Source organism: Ursus maritimus, unplaced genomic scaffold (assembly GCF_017311325.1).
Source record: "Ursus maritimus isolate PB19 unplaced genomic scaffold, ASM1731132v1 scaffold_17, whole genome shotgun sequence".
Lineage (NCBI taxonomy): Eukaryota > Metazoa > Chordata > Mammalia > Carnivora > Ursidae > Ursus > Ursus maritimus.
Window position 1 is genome coordinate 54,774,395 of NW_024424119.1, and position 15,057 is coordinate 54,789,451.

The 15,057-nt window shown below is 57.2% G+C and overlaps 1 protein-coding gene across 1 annotated transcript in view; it reads left to right on the top strand.

Annotated features, from left to right (window-relative positions):
* The first annotated feature begins 1,782 nt into the window (after positions 1-1,782).
* The window catches only part of PRDM12 (PR/SET domain 12), a 13,780-nt gene continuing 505 nt past the window's right edge, over positions 1,783-15,057 (top strand). The window contains exons 1-4 of the mRNA XM_040631412.1: positions 1,783-2,005; positions 3,932-4,122; positions 5,630-5,785; positions 13,658-13,769. Coding sequence (XP_040487346.1) covers positions 1,783-2,005; positions 3,932-4,122; positions 5,630-5,785; positions 13,658-13,769 — 682 coding nt within the window. The remainder of the gene's footprint in view (positions 2,006-3,931; positions 4,123-5,629; positions 5,786-13,657; positions 13,770-15,057) is intronic.

The following is a 15,057-nucleotide window of genomic DNA, read 5'->3' on the forward strand; positions in this document are numbered from 1 at the left end:
TGTGCAGAAAGCCTGGAGAGTCTGACTCCTCCAGCTAACCCGTGAGCCCAACCCCTGCCCCGGGGGTCCAGAAAACTGGGCTCCGCTAGCAGAATCTGAAATTGCGGGCAGGGAGGGAGGGAGGTATCCCCATGAAGCCCCTCCAGTGTCTAGGGCTGGAATCGGGGGCTTAAGGCTAACCCAAGACGTCGGCAACGGCTGCAGAAAGCAGTGGCCTTCCCTTCTAAGCTCCGGGATCAGCAGCTCCTTGTCACGGGAAAGCGACCCAGAGACACCGAGCTGGCGCCCCGGGGTCCCTTAGAACTTCTGCGTGGAAGGCATCCTGGTGGAATGGGGGTGGGGGGCAGTTGGGAGGAAGGGAGACAAGGGGGAGGCTAGAAGAGAAAAAAACAAGAACTAGTAGGCAAGAAAGAAGGAGTGCAGAACGCAGAGGGCCCTCTTAGGTCGCAGCTGAGAGAAGGAGCTGGGAGGCCGGCGCCTCAAGCCCCACACACACCGCAGGCCTGGGACCGCCTGCAGTTTCCGAGATCGTTCGCTTTGGAGCACGGCTGCTCCCACTCAGGACTGTCCGGGGATCCCTTTCCATCCCCCCGTATCCATCAGAAAAGCCTATTCTGGGCAACCCACGGCCAATGCGGATTTCTGTCCCTAGCCCCCCGAGAGTCGGGAGTCGGTCACCCACGACGCCGTCTTGGGCAGCGCCCAGCCCTAACGTTCGCCGCAGCCCCTCCCCGCAGCCCTGCCGCCGGGAAGAGTTTCACACTCGGCGGTGAGCAGCGAACAGGATGGTTGAGCCGCGGCCCGTTTGAAGCGAAGCGCCCGGCTCTAGCAAGCGCCGTCTGCAGCAGGAGAGCCGCACGGCCTGCGTTCTGGGGCTTGGAGCTCCGGAGAGCCTGGGCCGGGCCCGGAGGGCCAGGGAGCCGAGGGGAGGTGAACGCCGGCCGGGTCGGCCGGGATGAGGAGCGCAGATCCGGCCTAGGGCAGTGGGTGAGCGCCGGGCCGGCGGGGCCCGAGGCCAGGCGTCCCCTCCTGCTCAGTCTGGTCCCTGGAGTCCGAGCAAGCCTCGCCGCGCCCCCTCCCCTGCTCCGTCCCCTCCTCTCCTCGCCGCGGGCTGAGCCTCCCTCCCAGCCCGGCGCTTCCCACGGGGAGAGGAGGAGGAAGAGGAGGGGGGAGAGAGGAAGGGCCAGGGAGGGGCGGGAGGAGCGAAGAGGGACAATTCGGAGCGGCCCGCGCGCCCCCGCCCCTTGAGCTCTCGCGACGAGGGCTCTTCGAGCCCGGCCGGGTACAACAAGTCTGTCCGACGTCAGGGGGTCATTAATAACCAATTAGGAGGGTCACTGCGGCTCCTATAAAGGCGCTGAGATTTTGCCAAGGGGAAGACCGTCCGGGCCGGGTGTGCGAGAGGCGAGCGCGCGTCCGAGAGCCCCTCGCCGCCGTTTCTCTGCAGCCACCCGCCTCCCACCCGCCCCGCACCCCCCGCACCCGCCTCCGCCTCCACCCCCGTCTCTCCAGCCCTCCGCGCCGCCTCTGCCACCTCTGCTGATTTCTCCATCTCTCTCCCTCTCCGCCTCGCTCCCCCTCGTTCACTTTCCTCCCAGCCCGCCTCGCCTCCCGCTCCCTCCTACATCCTCCCCCTCCTCCTCGTCGTCGTCCTCCCCCTGCTCCTCTTCCTTCTCCTCCAGCACAGCCCTCTTCTCTCGCTACTCCGCTCCCTTCTAGCCCGCCACATCCCCGCGTCGGCCCGGCCGTCCTTCCCCGGCGCCGGCGAGCCCCGGACCGCCCATGATGGGCTCCGTGCTCCCGGCTGAGGCCCTGGTGCTCAAGACCGGGCTGAAGGCGCCGGGGCTGGCGCTGGCCGAGGTCATCACCTCCGACATCCTGCACAGCTTCCTGTACGGCCGCTGGCGCAACGTGCTGGGCGAGCAGCTCTTCGAGGACAAGAGCCACCACGCCAGCCCCAAGACAGCCTTCACCGCCGAGGTCCTGGCGCAGTCCTTCTCCGGCGGTGAGTCGCGCCGTCGAGGCCGGTCGCGCCTCCTCTTGCCGGCGGCGCCGGGTTCCCCGACCTGCAACGCCCGGGGCGCGGCAGGGACACGGCGCGTCGCGGCCGCTCGCCCCAACCACGGCGTTGCAGCTGCTCGGTGGGCCTCAGTTTCCCGGGAGCCGAACCGGGGCGCGAGCAGCTAAAGCCCGGGCGGGGCGGGAAGCAGCTCCGAGCCCCGCGCGGCTCGGAGAAGGAATCGCCGCGTCCAGACTGCCCGGGCCCTGCGGCCCCCGGCGCCCCCCTGCCCGCCCCTCACCCCTTTGAGTCGGCGGGTTCCCGGCATTTAAAGCCTTACTAGGCGTGTAATAGCAGTTGACTCAAAAAGAAGGGGTTTAAAATTCATTTAGTTAACTTGGGCTTGACCCGCGAAAGTTCCCACTTCAACCGAGAACTTTAAAAGGCAGGGGGGCTGGGGAGGGGGCGGAGGGCGGGCAGGCCGGCAGAGAAAGCCGCGGAGGGAGCGAGGGAGAGAAAGAGAGAGCGAGAAAAGTTTCTTTTCTTTAAGATGTCTCAAGTTCTTATTCCTCACTCATCAACCTGCAAACAATATCTTTCCCCGGCGCTGGCATCTCTGCGCGTCGCCCTCTCTTCCCCCGGGACGATTTCTGTTCCTCTCTTAATTTACCGTGCAGACTAATTCCACTTCCATTCACGCTATGTCAACCATCTAATCCCCCCTTTTTGTAAGGGGAATTCCTCGGCCCCTTTTAAACAAGTCCCCTCCGCATTGAGCTACAATTTACTGCTACAGCATTCTTCCAGGGCTAATGAATTTAGAATTAGCAATTTCTTTCGAATGGAGCCGAATGAATGCTATCACTTTAACAGCGTGACAAATTGCCGGCCGCGCCGCAATGGACACCGTTTAACCCCCCCTCCCCCTTTCTGCCGAGCCGCTCGCCGGCTATTTTCCCAGGTAGCTTAGAGGGGAACCTTGTAAGACACGGAGGCCGCCCCTGTGCGCCTCGCCGCCCCTGCTCCCGCTCCCGCTGCCAGGCCCGGCAGGGGGACCCCCCGGGGGGCTGGGGGCCGCCCGGCTCTTCCCGCCCAGAGAGGCGACTTCAGGGCTCACCCGGGTTCCCGGCGCCGCCCTTGCTGGCACCCCGGATCCTTGGCGCGGAGGGGGACCGAGGCCGGCCGGGGTCAGACGGAGAGCGCTGGAGGCGGCCCGCCGCAGCCCGCGTTCCTTTTGAGCTTCCACGGCTTCCCCCCACCCCCGCAGCCTGAGGTCTCTTCCCAGAGCTGTCGCCAGCTGGCCCCGAGGCGCAGGGCTTCCCGCACCCGCGAAAAGAGAGCTCTTGGCCGCATCCGGGGTCCTTCGACAGCGCCCTGTGTTCCGTGCAGGGAGGCGCAGAGAGCGCCGAGCGTCCCGCCGAAGGGAGGTCTCGGCTTGGCTATCACCTCCTTCTGGGAGCTGGCCTCAGTTTACCCATTTGTAAAACCACGCGCTGCGGTGGGCACAGTCGTTCTTCAACTCTTCCAGGGTGGAGGGCAAGAAGGTTGCGGATGCTTGGAGAATTAGTGGAGAGACAAAAAAAAAAAAAAAAAAAAAAAAAAGAGAGAGAGAGAAAAAAAGAAAAAAAGAAAAGAAAGAAAGACCCAAACCCTAGAAATGAACTCCAAAGCACCTCTTGCTTCGGAGGGCACAGAGGGTCCCCGGGTTGTAAACCGAGAAGACTCCTGCGCTGAGCACCCCCAGCCCATCTCCCCCACACCGCGGCGGCGCGCCCTCACATACACACACCCCAGTGACTTCTCTGGAGTCGCTCCAGGGCGGGTTTGAGGTTGGTCTGGTGGGCAGGACCGGCCTGGGTGTCTGGCGGGAGGGGCCGGCCATCCTCTGCCTCAGGCTCTGACCCAGTCCCCCTGCCGCGGTGGCGATCACAGAGGTGCAGAAGCTGTCCAGCCTGGTGCTGCCCGCGGAGGTGATCATCGCGCAGAGTTCCATCCCCGGTGAGGGCCTCGGCATCTTCTCCAAAACGTGGATCAAGGCGGGCACCGAGATGGGCCCCTTCACTGGCCGGGTCATCGCCCCGGAGCACGTGGACATCTGCAAGAACAACAACCTCATGTGGGAGGTAGGTGAGGGCCGGGGAGAGGGATGCGGCGGACTTGCCCCAGGCAGCCGCCACTCCGTCTCTGTCGCCCCTGCGGGGAGCTTGGGGTGCTTGGGCCCCGTGCTCCCTGCGGTGGATCCTACCGCGGGATGCCTGGAGGTGCCTCCCCAAACCGTGCTGCTAAGGCCACTGTTCGGAAAATCCGACCCTCTTTCCTACCACCAACCCTAGGGACTGTTGTTGGTCCTACTTCACCAGGAGGCCCTGAGGCCCGGGGCAGCCATGTCACTTGCCCAGGGTTATGCGACAGCGCAGAGGCCAACCCTGGTGGCGACCTCCCAGCCACCGGCATTCTTTTCTTCCAGAGGAGGCTACAAGGAAAGGCCCTTTGAGCCACCCTGGCCTGCGGGGGGAGGGTGGCCAGCGGGGAGAATGGAAAGGGCTAGTGCTTCCAAGGAATGGGCTTCTCAGCCCAGGCAGCATAATGACAACTGGAAATGATGGGGGACAAATTGGCATTGAGTCAACTTTCTGAGTCAGTGGCCCGCATTCCACCAAATGATCTCAGCAGCCTGTGAATTATTATTCCCATTCTACGGAAGGAAACTGAAGCTCCGAGAGGCCTTCTGACCCTCCTCTCCTCTGACAGTGCCAGAAGCTCCGAGAGGCCTTCTGACCCTCCTCTCCTCTGACAGTGCCAGATGCCAGGGACGGCCACCCTTAGGACACCCTTAGGAGAAAGCCACTCCCAAAGCACTTCCTCCCCCTGGGGCTCTCTCCTTGCAGAGGCCAGGCTGTGCACCCTCTCCCTAATCTCATTTCCCTTCCCTCCTCTGTGTGGATCCCGACCACAGCCCCCACCTGACAGTCCCTGGAGGAGCCCAATGTGACAAATCTTGCCTCTGGTCACAGGCGCAGGAGGAATAGAACAGGGGGATGGTCCAGATGCCTCTCTGGACCTCACCTCCTCCCTCCCTCGAGGCGTGGGCCAGTAATTATCTTCTTCATTTGTTGCTAGGTTAGGAAGTTGGGGTCCAGTCTGATCTCTGAGTACTCTTGGTAGCTCCCACAAGGGGGCTTGGGCCAGACTAGGGTGCCACGGTGGGCCAGCCTACCATCTCCAAGCTCCTGTGTCCCCTTCTGAAGTCCTGGTCCGTGCTCTCCGCTGCTTTGGGGAGCACCTCCCCAAAGGGAGTTAGCTGGATGCCACTTTGTCGACTCAGTGATCCCTTGGAGACCCTTTTCTTCTGGAGATGGCGAGTATGTGGCCGCGGGAGCTTGTGGGGCCCTGGAGACTGACTCCCTGTCGGTCACGTCCAGCTGGCTGGCCTCAGGCAAGTCACTGCACTGCTCTGAGCCCCCTTTTCTCAGCTGGAAAACTGAGGTGATTACAGCTGCTCCCCCTCCCTGGGGCTGCCGTGAGGATGGAGAGAGCATATGTGGATATGTCTGCATGGGCCTGGCCCGGACACAGGTGACACCTGTGACACAGCGTGCCTCACTCCGTCCCTCCTGTACCTGCATGCAGGTGTTCAATGAGGACGGCACGGTGCGTTACTTCATTGACGCCAGCCAGGAGGACCACCGAAGCTGGATGACCTACATCAAGTGTGCCCGCAACGAGCAGGAGCAGAACCTGGAGGTGGTCCAGATCGGCACCAGCATCTTCTACAAGGCCATCGAGGTCAGTGTGTGCTGTGTGCACGACGCCGGGGGGCAGCCGGGAGAAGGGGTGCAGGCAGCCGTGTCCGGGGACCGTGGGGGGTGGAGGAGCATTGAGGACAGCCTTGCGGGCCCTGCCCAGGCCGGCGGACTGGGGCCCAGGCATCCTGGTCTCTGGGAGCACGAGCTTCGTGGTTTTCTGGGCTGTAGATCAGAAGGGACAGAACTGTTGACTTTACGTCATTGTGAATGTCATAAGCACCTCGACAGTGAGGTCCCCGGACAGCTGCTTAGGGTGTCCGGGGGTTCAGAAACCAAGAGACGCAGAGAGCAAGACATGGGGAAAGCATTTGGATGAGAGAGAGGGCATTGTGCCCGCAGCATTTTCCCTGTGTGTCGTTCCTTGTTCTGCACGCGGGGGATGCTGATATGTGGCTCATGATTCTTAAGTCTTGGCTGTGACACATGGATCACTCGCTGTCTAAGGCTTCTCCTAGACTTTGTGGATGCATTCTCCTTTATAATCCTTGTGTATTTGATCCACGAGGGAGGATTCTGCGATCATCCACCGTTTGCAGACAAGGAAGCTGGGGCTCTCTTGGTGGCAGAGGGACTTGGGGGCTCTTACCAGGCATTGGGGCGAAAGTTAGACTAATGCCTATGCCGGATGGAACTGCTTAGAGGCAAGGGAAAGGGAAAGAGAGCAGCAGCTAAATACCACATCCCATGGTTGCGAGTAGCTAAGCCATGCCCAGGTCATGGAAGGTTCAGGAAGATGGAAAAAGGAGCTGTTCCCGATAGGGAAACCTTGGGCAGAGGCAGAAAATCTCCCGAGGGCACAAAGCAGGCCAAGTGGTGGTAGCCATGGTGGGCCAGGCTGTCGAGACCCTCTGGACAGTGTCTCTTGGCAGGAAATATGCTTAGCATCTGGCCCAGGAGCGGGACAAGCTGCCCTCCTTCCCCGTGGCAGTTTGGTGGCGAGTGCTGTGTGGGGGTGGTGGGGATGTTCCCCCCACACACTTGTCTGGGCCTCCTGCTTCCACCCCCCTAGTGGAGAGAGGCACAGTGTCCTTGGGGTGGGGCTGGGTTTGGTTGAGTTTTGGAGAGGTCCAAAGGAGGTCTCCCAGGGCCAGAGAATGACTTCCCTATAGTCCCTGGGACTCAGAACCTCAAATCTTTCTAAGGCCCGAGGGGCACTGGGGCCTAGCATCTTCTGGAACTGGGGTCCAGTTGACCCTCAATAACCAGGCTCAAGGAAATCTCCCAGGGATGACAGCAGAATGGTCTTTGCCTGGATACTGGTGTGGCCAGGGAGTGGGTCCCAGCTGAGGGGCGAACTCTGGGAGGACAAGGAAGTGGAGGGTAAAGAAGGGTACCCAGTTTCTGGACTGGTGTTCAAGTGAGGTGGAACAGCATGGGGCTGTGTGAAGGTAGGACCGAAGGTGGCCCAGGCACCTAGGACAAAGGTCTAGGACAAAGGTGGCTCCGGTGACCATCTGGCTGGGTCACCACCCTGTAGGAACAAGGGCTCCCCACCAGACATCCCAGAATCAGCCTCAGGTGTGGCTGACCCTCACTTCTAGCAGAGAGCACGCTCCAGGATCTTCCCCCCTTCTCCCCTCCCCCCTCCCAGCCTCATACACAGATCCTCACATTCGTGCATGGCTTCCTGGCCATCCTGATACGGATGAGACGGGGGACACACCGTCGTTCCATTCCTCCCCTCTAACACACGTGCACGCACACACGTCCACAAGCACAGATGCGCACGCGTGCACACGAGAGACCGTGGGAATGCTTGTATGATTCAGGCCGAAGGACTCCCGGCTGGGGCTGACTCGGGGGGCCTCAGGTCATCTCCCTGTGCAGATCACACTGGCTGAAGCCTCAACGGAGTCAGGAAACATTAATAGAAATTTCTACAGAAATTCGGAGTCAGAGGACAGAGTGGCTGAAGAATATCTCTAGGGAGGAATCTGAATTTATAAGATTAAAAAAAAGTCATCTACATTTTATCAGGTTTGAAGTTAATAAAAGAGAATCAGGAAAAAGAAATTGTATCACATAGGGTACCGTGAGCGAGATACCGCGGCTTTGCAGTTAACGCTTGCCCGGAGGAGCAAGCCTATGAAGAAGGGACCGTTTGAGTGAGGGACAGGCAAACACAAAATATCACTTTATGGTCATTTTGCTTTTCATCAGCAAAGCTGGACACTTTTCTCGTGGTGGCAGTTTTTCTCAAATCATTGTGTGGCCGTGCCAGATTCCACTTACTGGAGCAGCGGCGTGTCTGGGCCGGTGTGACCACCCACCGTGCCACCGGGCAGCGGCCAGGGCGCACTGGCCCTTCTAGGCTCCACCGGAACAAACTGCTTCTCCCCCAGGCCATTCCCTGAAGTCTCTGGAGTACACGGGCTGTTTGTTCTGTGCCCGCGTGCGAGTTAGCCAAGGAGATGGGCCTTGGCGGTGATCTGTTTCCTTAGTCTTTCTGTTACTTAGAAGTGCCATTTATAGTCCATACGAAGAACCCGTTACTCACCCCAAAATGGGAAGGCCCATCTTTATTCAATAAGCAGAATGCACCGTTGCTCCTCTCCAATTTTCCACAAATACAAAATAATAGCCCTCCAAATGGAGATGGGGTTTCAAGGCCGGCCAGTCGGTGGAGAGCCCCCAGGCAGATTGGCCTCTGGCTGAATCTATGTCGTGCTGTTCCTGGGGCATTCTCCTTGACGATTCAACCGCAGAAGAATTCACTATAACGCGAGGTGCCTAAAATGACATTTCTAGAAAGCTCCCAGCACATAGCAAGTGACCATTCGGTGTTGAATGAATAAGTCTTTCTGCAGGTGATGGGGACTGGGTCGAAAGGGAAACACACGGACCCCCGTTCTCCCAGGAAAACAAAACCAGCGACCCTGGGAGGCAAGACTTTTGATGCCAAAACTCAGCTCAAGGAAAGGATTTAGTAAGAAGTTATGAAAGCTTTGGACTCTGGAACTGGGAAGAAAATTCCCAGTCTTTCCCCTCCCTATGTCTTGGCAGATTACTGTGCCCTGAAGTGTGGGCTTTTCCTTCCTGCTACTTACCTTTTCATTTTAAGTGCTCGAGCCTTTTATCCGGCAGCCCCCGAGTCCCATGGCTGCTTTTCTTGGCACCATTTTCCTTTTGATGTTGCTCAGGGGCGGATGCAGTTAGGGCACCCTCATTATTAATAATAAGCATCATTAAAAATGCCACCATTCATGGAGCATTTATCACCTGCTGATACCGCTCGGAGGGTCTCAGCAAATTTTTAAGAATCTAGTCCTCTCTCTCTGTGAGCTACTATCATTATCCCCATTTTAATGATGGTAAAACTGAGGTTCAAGGAGATCACAGGAGGTTGGTGAGCTGTGATATGAATCCAGGCCTGTCTGACCCCAGAGCAGAGCCCTTGGTCGCCATGCCGTGGGGCCTCCCCGGCCAATGTGTATTGCCGGAATTCTATTAATTGGTGTGTCAGGACATCTGTGGTACAATGGAAATTGATAGTGGTCCAGATGACACAGAGATCCTTCTGGACTAGGGTTTCTGCACCGCCCGGGGGGAAAAGGGAGGGTGTCAGTGCCTCCTGGGAGCCTGTTCAATAGTGTGACATACATTCATATTAAGAAAACAAACCAAAACCAGATCGGTTTCCATTTATAATACAAATTCAGGAAGGGGCAGGACAGAATGTCTGGGCTGGTAGGGAAGGTTAAGAAGCACAAGCTGAGAGGTTATGTGATTCGTCAAGGGAAGACTCAGGCCCCGATATTCTCCCAGGATCTCGGGGATGTGGATTATATGGTACAGGACTCGGTTTCTTGGGGGGAATTATTTGGTTTACTGTGTGTTCTGAATCAGTCCCTGCTGCCTGGAAAAGTGAACGAAGGACGTGATTCTGGTTCTCCCGGCCCCAAAGGAGAGTCCTGGCAGGGCCATGCCAGTGTTGGCTGTAAAGAAACGGCAGTAATTGAGGGACCGGGAAGCCCGGGAGGGAGACGGTGGCTGTTCTTTGCTCTTCGACAGTCAGCTGCCAGGACCCTGGGAGCCTGTGGACAATAGTGCCAGGATCTCCGGGAAGAGGCTCCTGGTCCTGAGGGTCTCCTGGTCTGGATCTCTGGGGTTATTGCATGAAGGGTACCCGCGAGCAAGCAGGGACCGGGCGTCCAGGTCAGGGGCTGCCGCTGCCTTCCCAGAGCTCCGAAGAGCCAAGAGACTCCACTTCCGGCCTTCCCCAGTGCTGGTAGCTTCTCGATATCTGTGCCGTTCTCAATTCCAGTAGATTCTTCCTAATAGATTTTTTTTTTAAAGTGGAGCCAACGTGGGGCTTGAACTCACCACCCTAAGATCAAGACCTGAGCCGAAATTTAGAGACGGACATTTAACCGACTGAGCCACCCAGGCGCCCCTCGATTTTCTTTCTTTAATATAGAGATAGTATAAAAGTAATATGTGCTCATTATTTTTTAAAAAATCAGATATCTCATGTAGAAAAATAGGAGCCACTCTGCCCGTCACGCTGTTCCCCATGAACCTTAAATCAGCACTTTTTAATAGTCTTGAAACGACAGACCCTTCTGGGGAAAGAAGCACAGAACACTGGTCACGGTGGCAGGGTGTCCAGAGTGCGAGAGAGATTCACTTTTCAGGTTACACCCCCTTTATGTGTTTATACCTGTTTGTCAATGAGTCTGCATCGTTGTTTTAATTTCTGAAATTAACTAGTAAGATTAATTTTAGTACATGTAAAAATTATGTTAGTAAATAATGATGCACTCTATGTTAAAAGTCACTACCGAAGCTCTTATTCAGAAAATCATATTCCAAATAACCATTTTGAACAATATTCAGGATTTGTGCATGCCCCTTGGCTTCTCCTCATTCAGCACCACTGTTCTTGTTGTATTTATTTTATATATATTTTTAATTTTTAAAAAAGATTTTATTGATTTATTTGAGAGAGAGAGAGAGAGCATGAGTGGGGGTGGGGAGGGGCAGAGGGAGAGGGAGCAGCAGACTCCCCGCTGGGCACAGAGCCCAACACAGGCCTCCATCCCAGGACCCCGAGATCATGACCCGAGCCAAAGTCAGTCCGTTAAGCGTCTGATTTGGGGTGCCAAAGTGGGTTGGGGAGCATTTAATAACAATTATTATTGTCAATTACATTTAATAACAATTATTATTGTCAATTACAACGAGAAGGCTGGTGTTGATTTGGATATTTGATTCCTCCCGCCCAGAGATTGGAGGTGGAGGTGCGGCTCAGGGCTCCATCCGCTGGGAGCTTGCTCTTCCCGGGCTGTCCCCCGCCCCAGCCAAGCCAGAGGCAGTGGCCCAGCGGTGTGGGGCTCGGGTCCTTGGGACACCGGGGCCCAGCCTGTGTTGTTGTCCATCACCGAAAGCAAAGCCGCCAGTCACCCTGGGTTTTAACTGTGCTGGCGGCCCCGTGCCACACTGCAGGCTCCGTGGGGACCCCTGTGGGACTCGATGCCCCAGAGAGCGCTGCCAGCTTCCTGAGACGTTGGTGAGCTCAGGGAAAATTATAACATGCGCTCCTGCGTCCATCCACCCTGGAAAGTTTTCTGCATACGGCTCAGCTGAGCCCTGAGCGCGGGAGGCCTGAGCAGTGGCGCTGTCCCTGTTTTACAGTCCCAGACAGACATGGAGGCCGGCGCCAGAAGGCAACTTGCCCAAGGTCACACGCTCAGCAGGTGGGGAGCCCAGGTGGACCCTGACCTGTGTGACCTCTGCCAGCACTCTCTCGTGTTCAGACAAGTCTGATGGGGGGCTGGCTGCTTTGGAAAAACCCTGATTGTGAAAGTGGAAGCCAGGGGTCGGGACAGTGTCCGAGGTGACTTACAATCAGAGTCTCAGAGTTGGGGGAGCTCAGGGATCATGTTCCCCTACTCCCTCACCTGAGGATTCAAGCTTAGAGAGGATAAGTGCTTGCCTAGGGTCACCCAGGGGCCCGGTGGCTGAGGGTCCATCTGCAGCGTCACACAGAGGGCAGCGTCCTGCGCAACGAATTGATCTTAAATATTTTCCTTCCATCCTCCTCGGTCTTCTCCGTCCCCTTTCCAGCAGGGCCTCCAGCTCTGTCCCGCTGACCCCCGGGACGATGGCCATGACCATGAATGGCCTCAAGGACTTCTGCTGTGCTGCCAGATTCTAATCTGTCTGCTTTCTTTGAGGCACCACCTAATTTTCCTTGGGTTCCGGGACTGTACTTGTTTCTTCCATATTCGAGCCCTATGCCTCCGAGCTGGGCTGGCACTCCCTGCCTGGCTTCCGGTCACTCACTGCCCCTGAGAGCATGACGTGACGCCCCACGGGCCGTGGGGGCGGGGACACGGTGGCCCCAGGCTGAGTTTCAGGAGGATGGCAGTGACTGGGCCCCCTCACGCTTCCCTTCCTCCGCCCCTCCTCTCCCACCCCTCTCCTATCAGGGTTGAGCAGAGCTGGCAGTGGTGGTCCGAGGGTCTTCCTGGCTCTGACCGGAAGAGGGGGCCTGTGTGTGGCAAGGTTCTGCAGGCTGGAGGTGGGGCCTTCTCTGTAACCAGGGAGCCCAAAAGAGGGGGGGCTCTTCTTGCATGATTGCAGATACCCTGAGATGGTATCTTTGGCGCTTCAACTCCTTCGAGGCGGGTGAGGACCCATTAGGAAGGCAAACCGGTTGCTGCATGGGTGTGTCCAGCTTTCTCTGGGAAGCTCAGAGAGTGACCCCCAGGGTAGGTGTCAAAGCCAGCCATATGGGGGGCAGGCTTGGGAGGGTGGGGGCTGTCCCCTTTCAACCGTCTTTTTTTTTTTTTTTAAAGATTTTATTTTTAAGTCATTCATACACACAACGTGGGGCTTGAACTCAGAACCCCGAGATCAAAAGTCGCATGTTCCACCCACAGAGCCAGCCAGGCGCCGCATCTCTCTCATTTGTCTTAGCTGGCTGGGGCCCGAGGGTTCCCCACTTGGGAGGGCTAACTGGCTTTCACCAAAGGCCTGCAGGCCCCTTGGGACATCCTGGAGTGTGGGGTTTATGGTCAATGCCCCCTCAGGATCAGGCCTTCCACAGCCTCCCTGGACTGTCTTGGCAAACCCCTTCCTCCTGGTGGCCTTCACCATTTCCCTGGTGCAGGCCCTCCCCTGGGATTAGCAGAGAACTGTCGCCATCTGTGGAGTTCTCTCCTGTAGAAAAGGACTGTGTTTCGGGCTGTGTGCCCCAGGATTTCCTGCGGCGGAGGTGTTCCTCAGTCCGAATGTTGCTTTTTTAGTATTTGCCGTGTGCCGGGAGTCACACAGAGCCTGTGATCGGGAGAGAGGAAATGTGGGGTGGCGCTGCCTTGTGGGCGTTTCGCACGAGAGATGTTTCCAGAACATTATCAGACAGGATGTAACCAAGTACCATAGGGTGCCCTGCAACCCACGCTCCTTGGGAACATCTGGCTCAGCCCTGCAGACCGGAAGGCTGGCTGACTCAGGTTCCCCTCAGTAAGAAATGAAAAGTTTTCTAGCTTTCCTTCTTCTGTTACATCAGCTTACTGCAAGCCTTGCATTCTGCTGCTGTCAGTTTGGGAACTCTTACACGGCTGGGCGGCCACTCTGTTCCCAGCAGCAGGGATAGGACAGAAATGGCGAGAAGGTCTGGGCTGGGAGGGGGCAGTAGGGGGTGGGGGCAGAGTATCCCAGGGCCTTCTGTGTTTATGCAGCTTGCTAGGGATGGCTAGTGTGGCTTTCTCAGGGCTGAGACTGGATCCACGTCTCCATGGCAGGTGCAGGACACCTGCCTCCTGGAGGCAGGGGGATGTGCGGAGTCCCCGACTCTCACCCCTGGGACTGCTGCCTCCCTGATCTCATCTTGCTTTCTTCCTTGCAGATGATCCCTCCTGACCAGGAGCTGCTGGTGTGGTATGGAAACTCACACAACACCTTCCTGGGGATCCCTGGTGTGCCCGGGCTAGAGGAGGAGCAGAAAAAGAACAAACATGGTAGGTAGTCTCCTTGAGGCCACAATGACAAGGGTCGCCTGGAACTCAGAATGAGAGAGTGAGCATGTGCACGCATGTGTTTGTGGCAGGGAGGTTGCCGGTCTCCAGGGACCCTGCTTCAATCCCCAGCAGTATCGAGCCCATGAGGCTACTGGCTCAAGCAGGCTGATGCCCCCAGAGCTCCCACCACAGTCCGGACACGAACGGCACTGTTTTCTGGACAAAATAAATTGTCCGGGGGCAGGTTGGCTGGGGGTGAGGGGATAGCAGAGAGGCAGAGGGTGGGGCAGAAGGAGCAAGGGGCTGAGCAGTGGGAGCCTGGATTGAGTCCCGGTTTTGCTGCACGATCTTGGGAATGGCTCTGTGTCTCAGTTTCTCGATCTTTAAAGGCAAGATGTTGGGCGAGATGATCTTTAAAACCCCTTCCAGCTCTGACAATGTACATTTCCCTCTGTCCCTGGTGTAGGGCCTGGTGGAGGTGCTTGGTATAAACCTGTTGAATGAAGGTGGGGTGGAGTGTGCCTGTGTGTGTGTGTGTTGTGGGGGACACTGTCACCACGATAGACACCATCTGCTCAAGACCTAATTCATGCCAAGTATTGAGCTAAACCTTTTACAGCTATCACCCCACTTGGGTCCTCAAAAAACCCTTGTGAAATTTGGTTAGAGGAAGAACCGAGGCTCATGAACTATTTATCCAGCCTTTGATGTTTCACAAACAGTAATTTCTTGGATGCTTACAGCAGGCTTATGGGGGTAATGCTATTATTACCTCATCTCCAATGAGAAAGGTGAGGCGCAGTTCCCTGGTACATAGTAGTCACTCAGTAAGTATTTGTGGGATGAATAAATGAAAGGGTTTTTTTTGGGGGGGGGCTTCTTATGGAAGTCTACCATTTACAGAAGGCTGCTTTGAGTACAGGCTAAGGGAGGTAAAGGGCAGCTTTTTATGATCATCTCCAGAAGGTGTGCATAGCCCCGTGAGGTCACAGTAGGTCCCCATTTTACAGATGAGGACGTTGAGGTTTGGAGGCGAAGTCACTAAGTCCCTGAGGTCTCACAGCACGGTCTGGAGTCCAACTCCTATTTGACCTCAAGCCAGTCTCCTGGATGCCCCTCTCATCTCTCAGGCGGCGCCGCTAACCAGGCGGCTCAGACCCCCACCCCCATCGATGCGGTCGATCGGAGGCGGGCCGGGCCCCGGGAGGAGCTCACGCGGTGGGGGGCTCGCGGGTGCTGGGCCCCGGCGGCGCGGGGTCATAACGAGGCTGCTCTCTCTCCCCCCCCC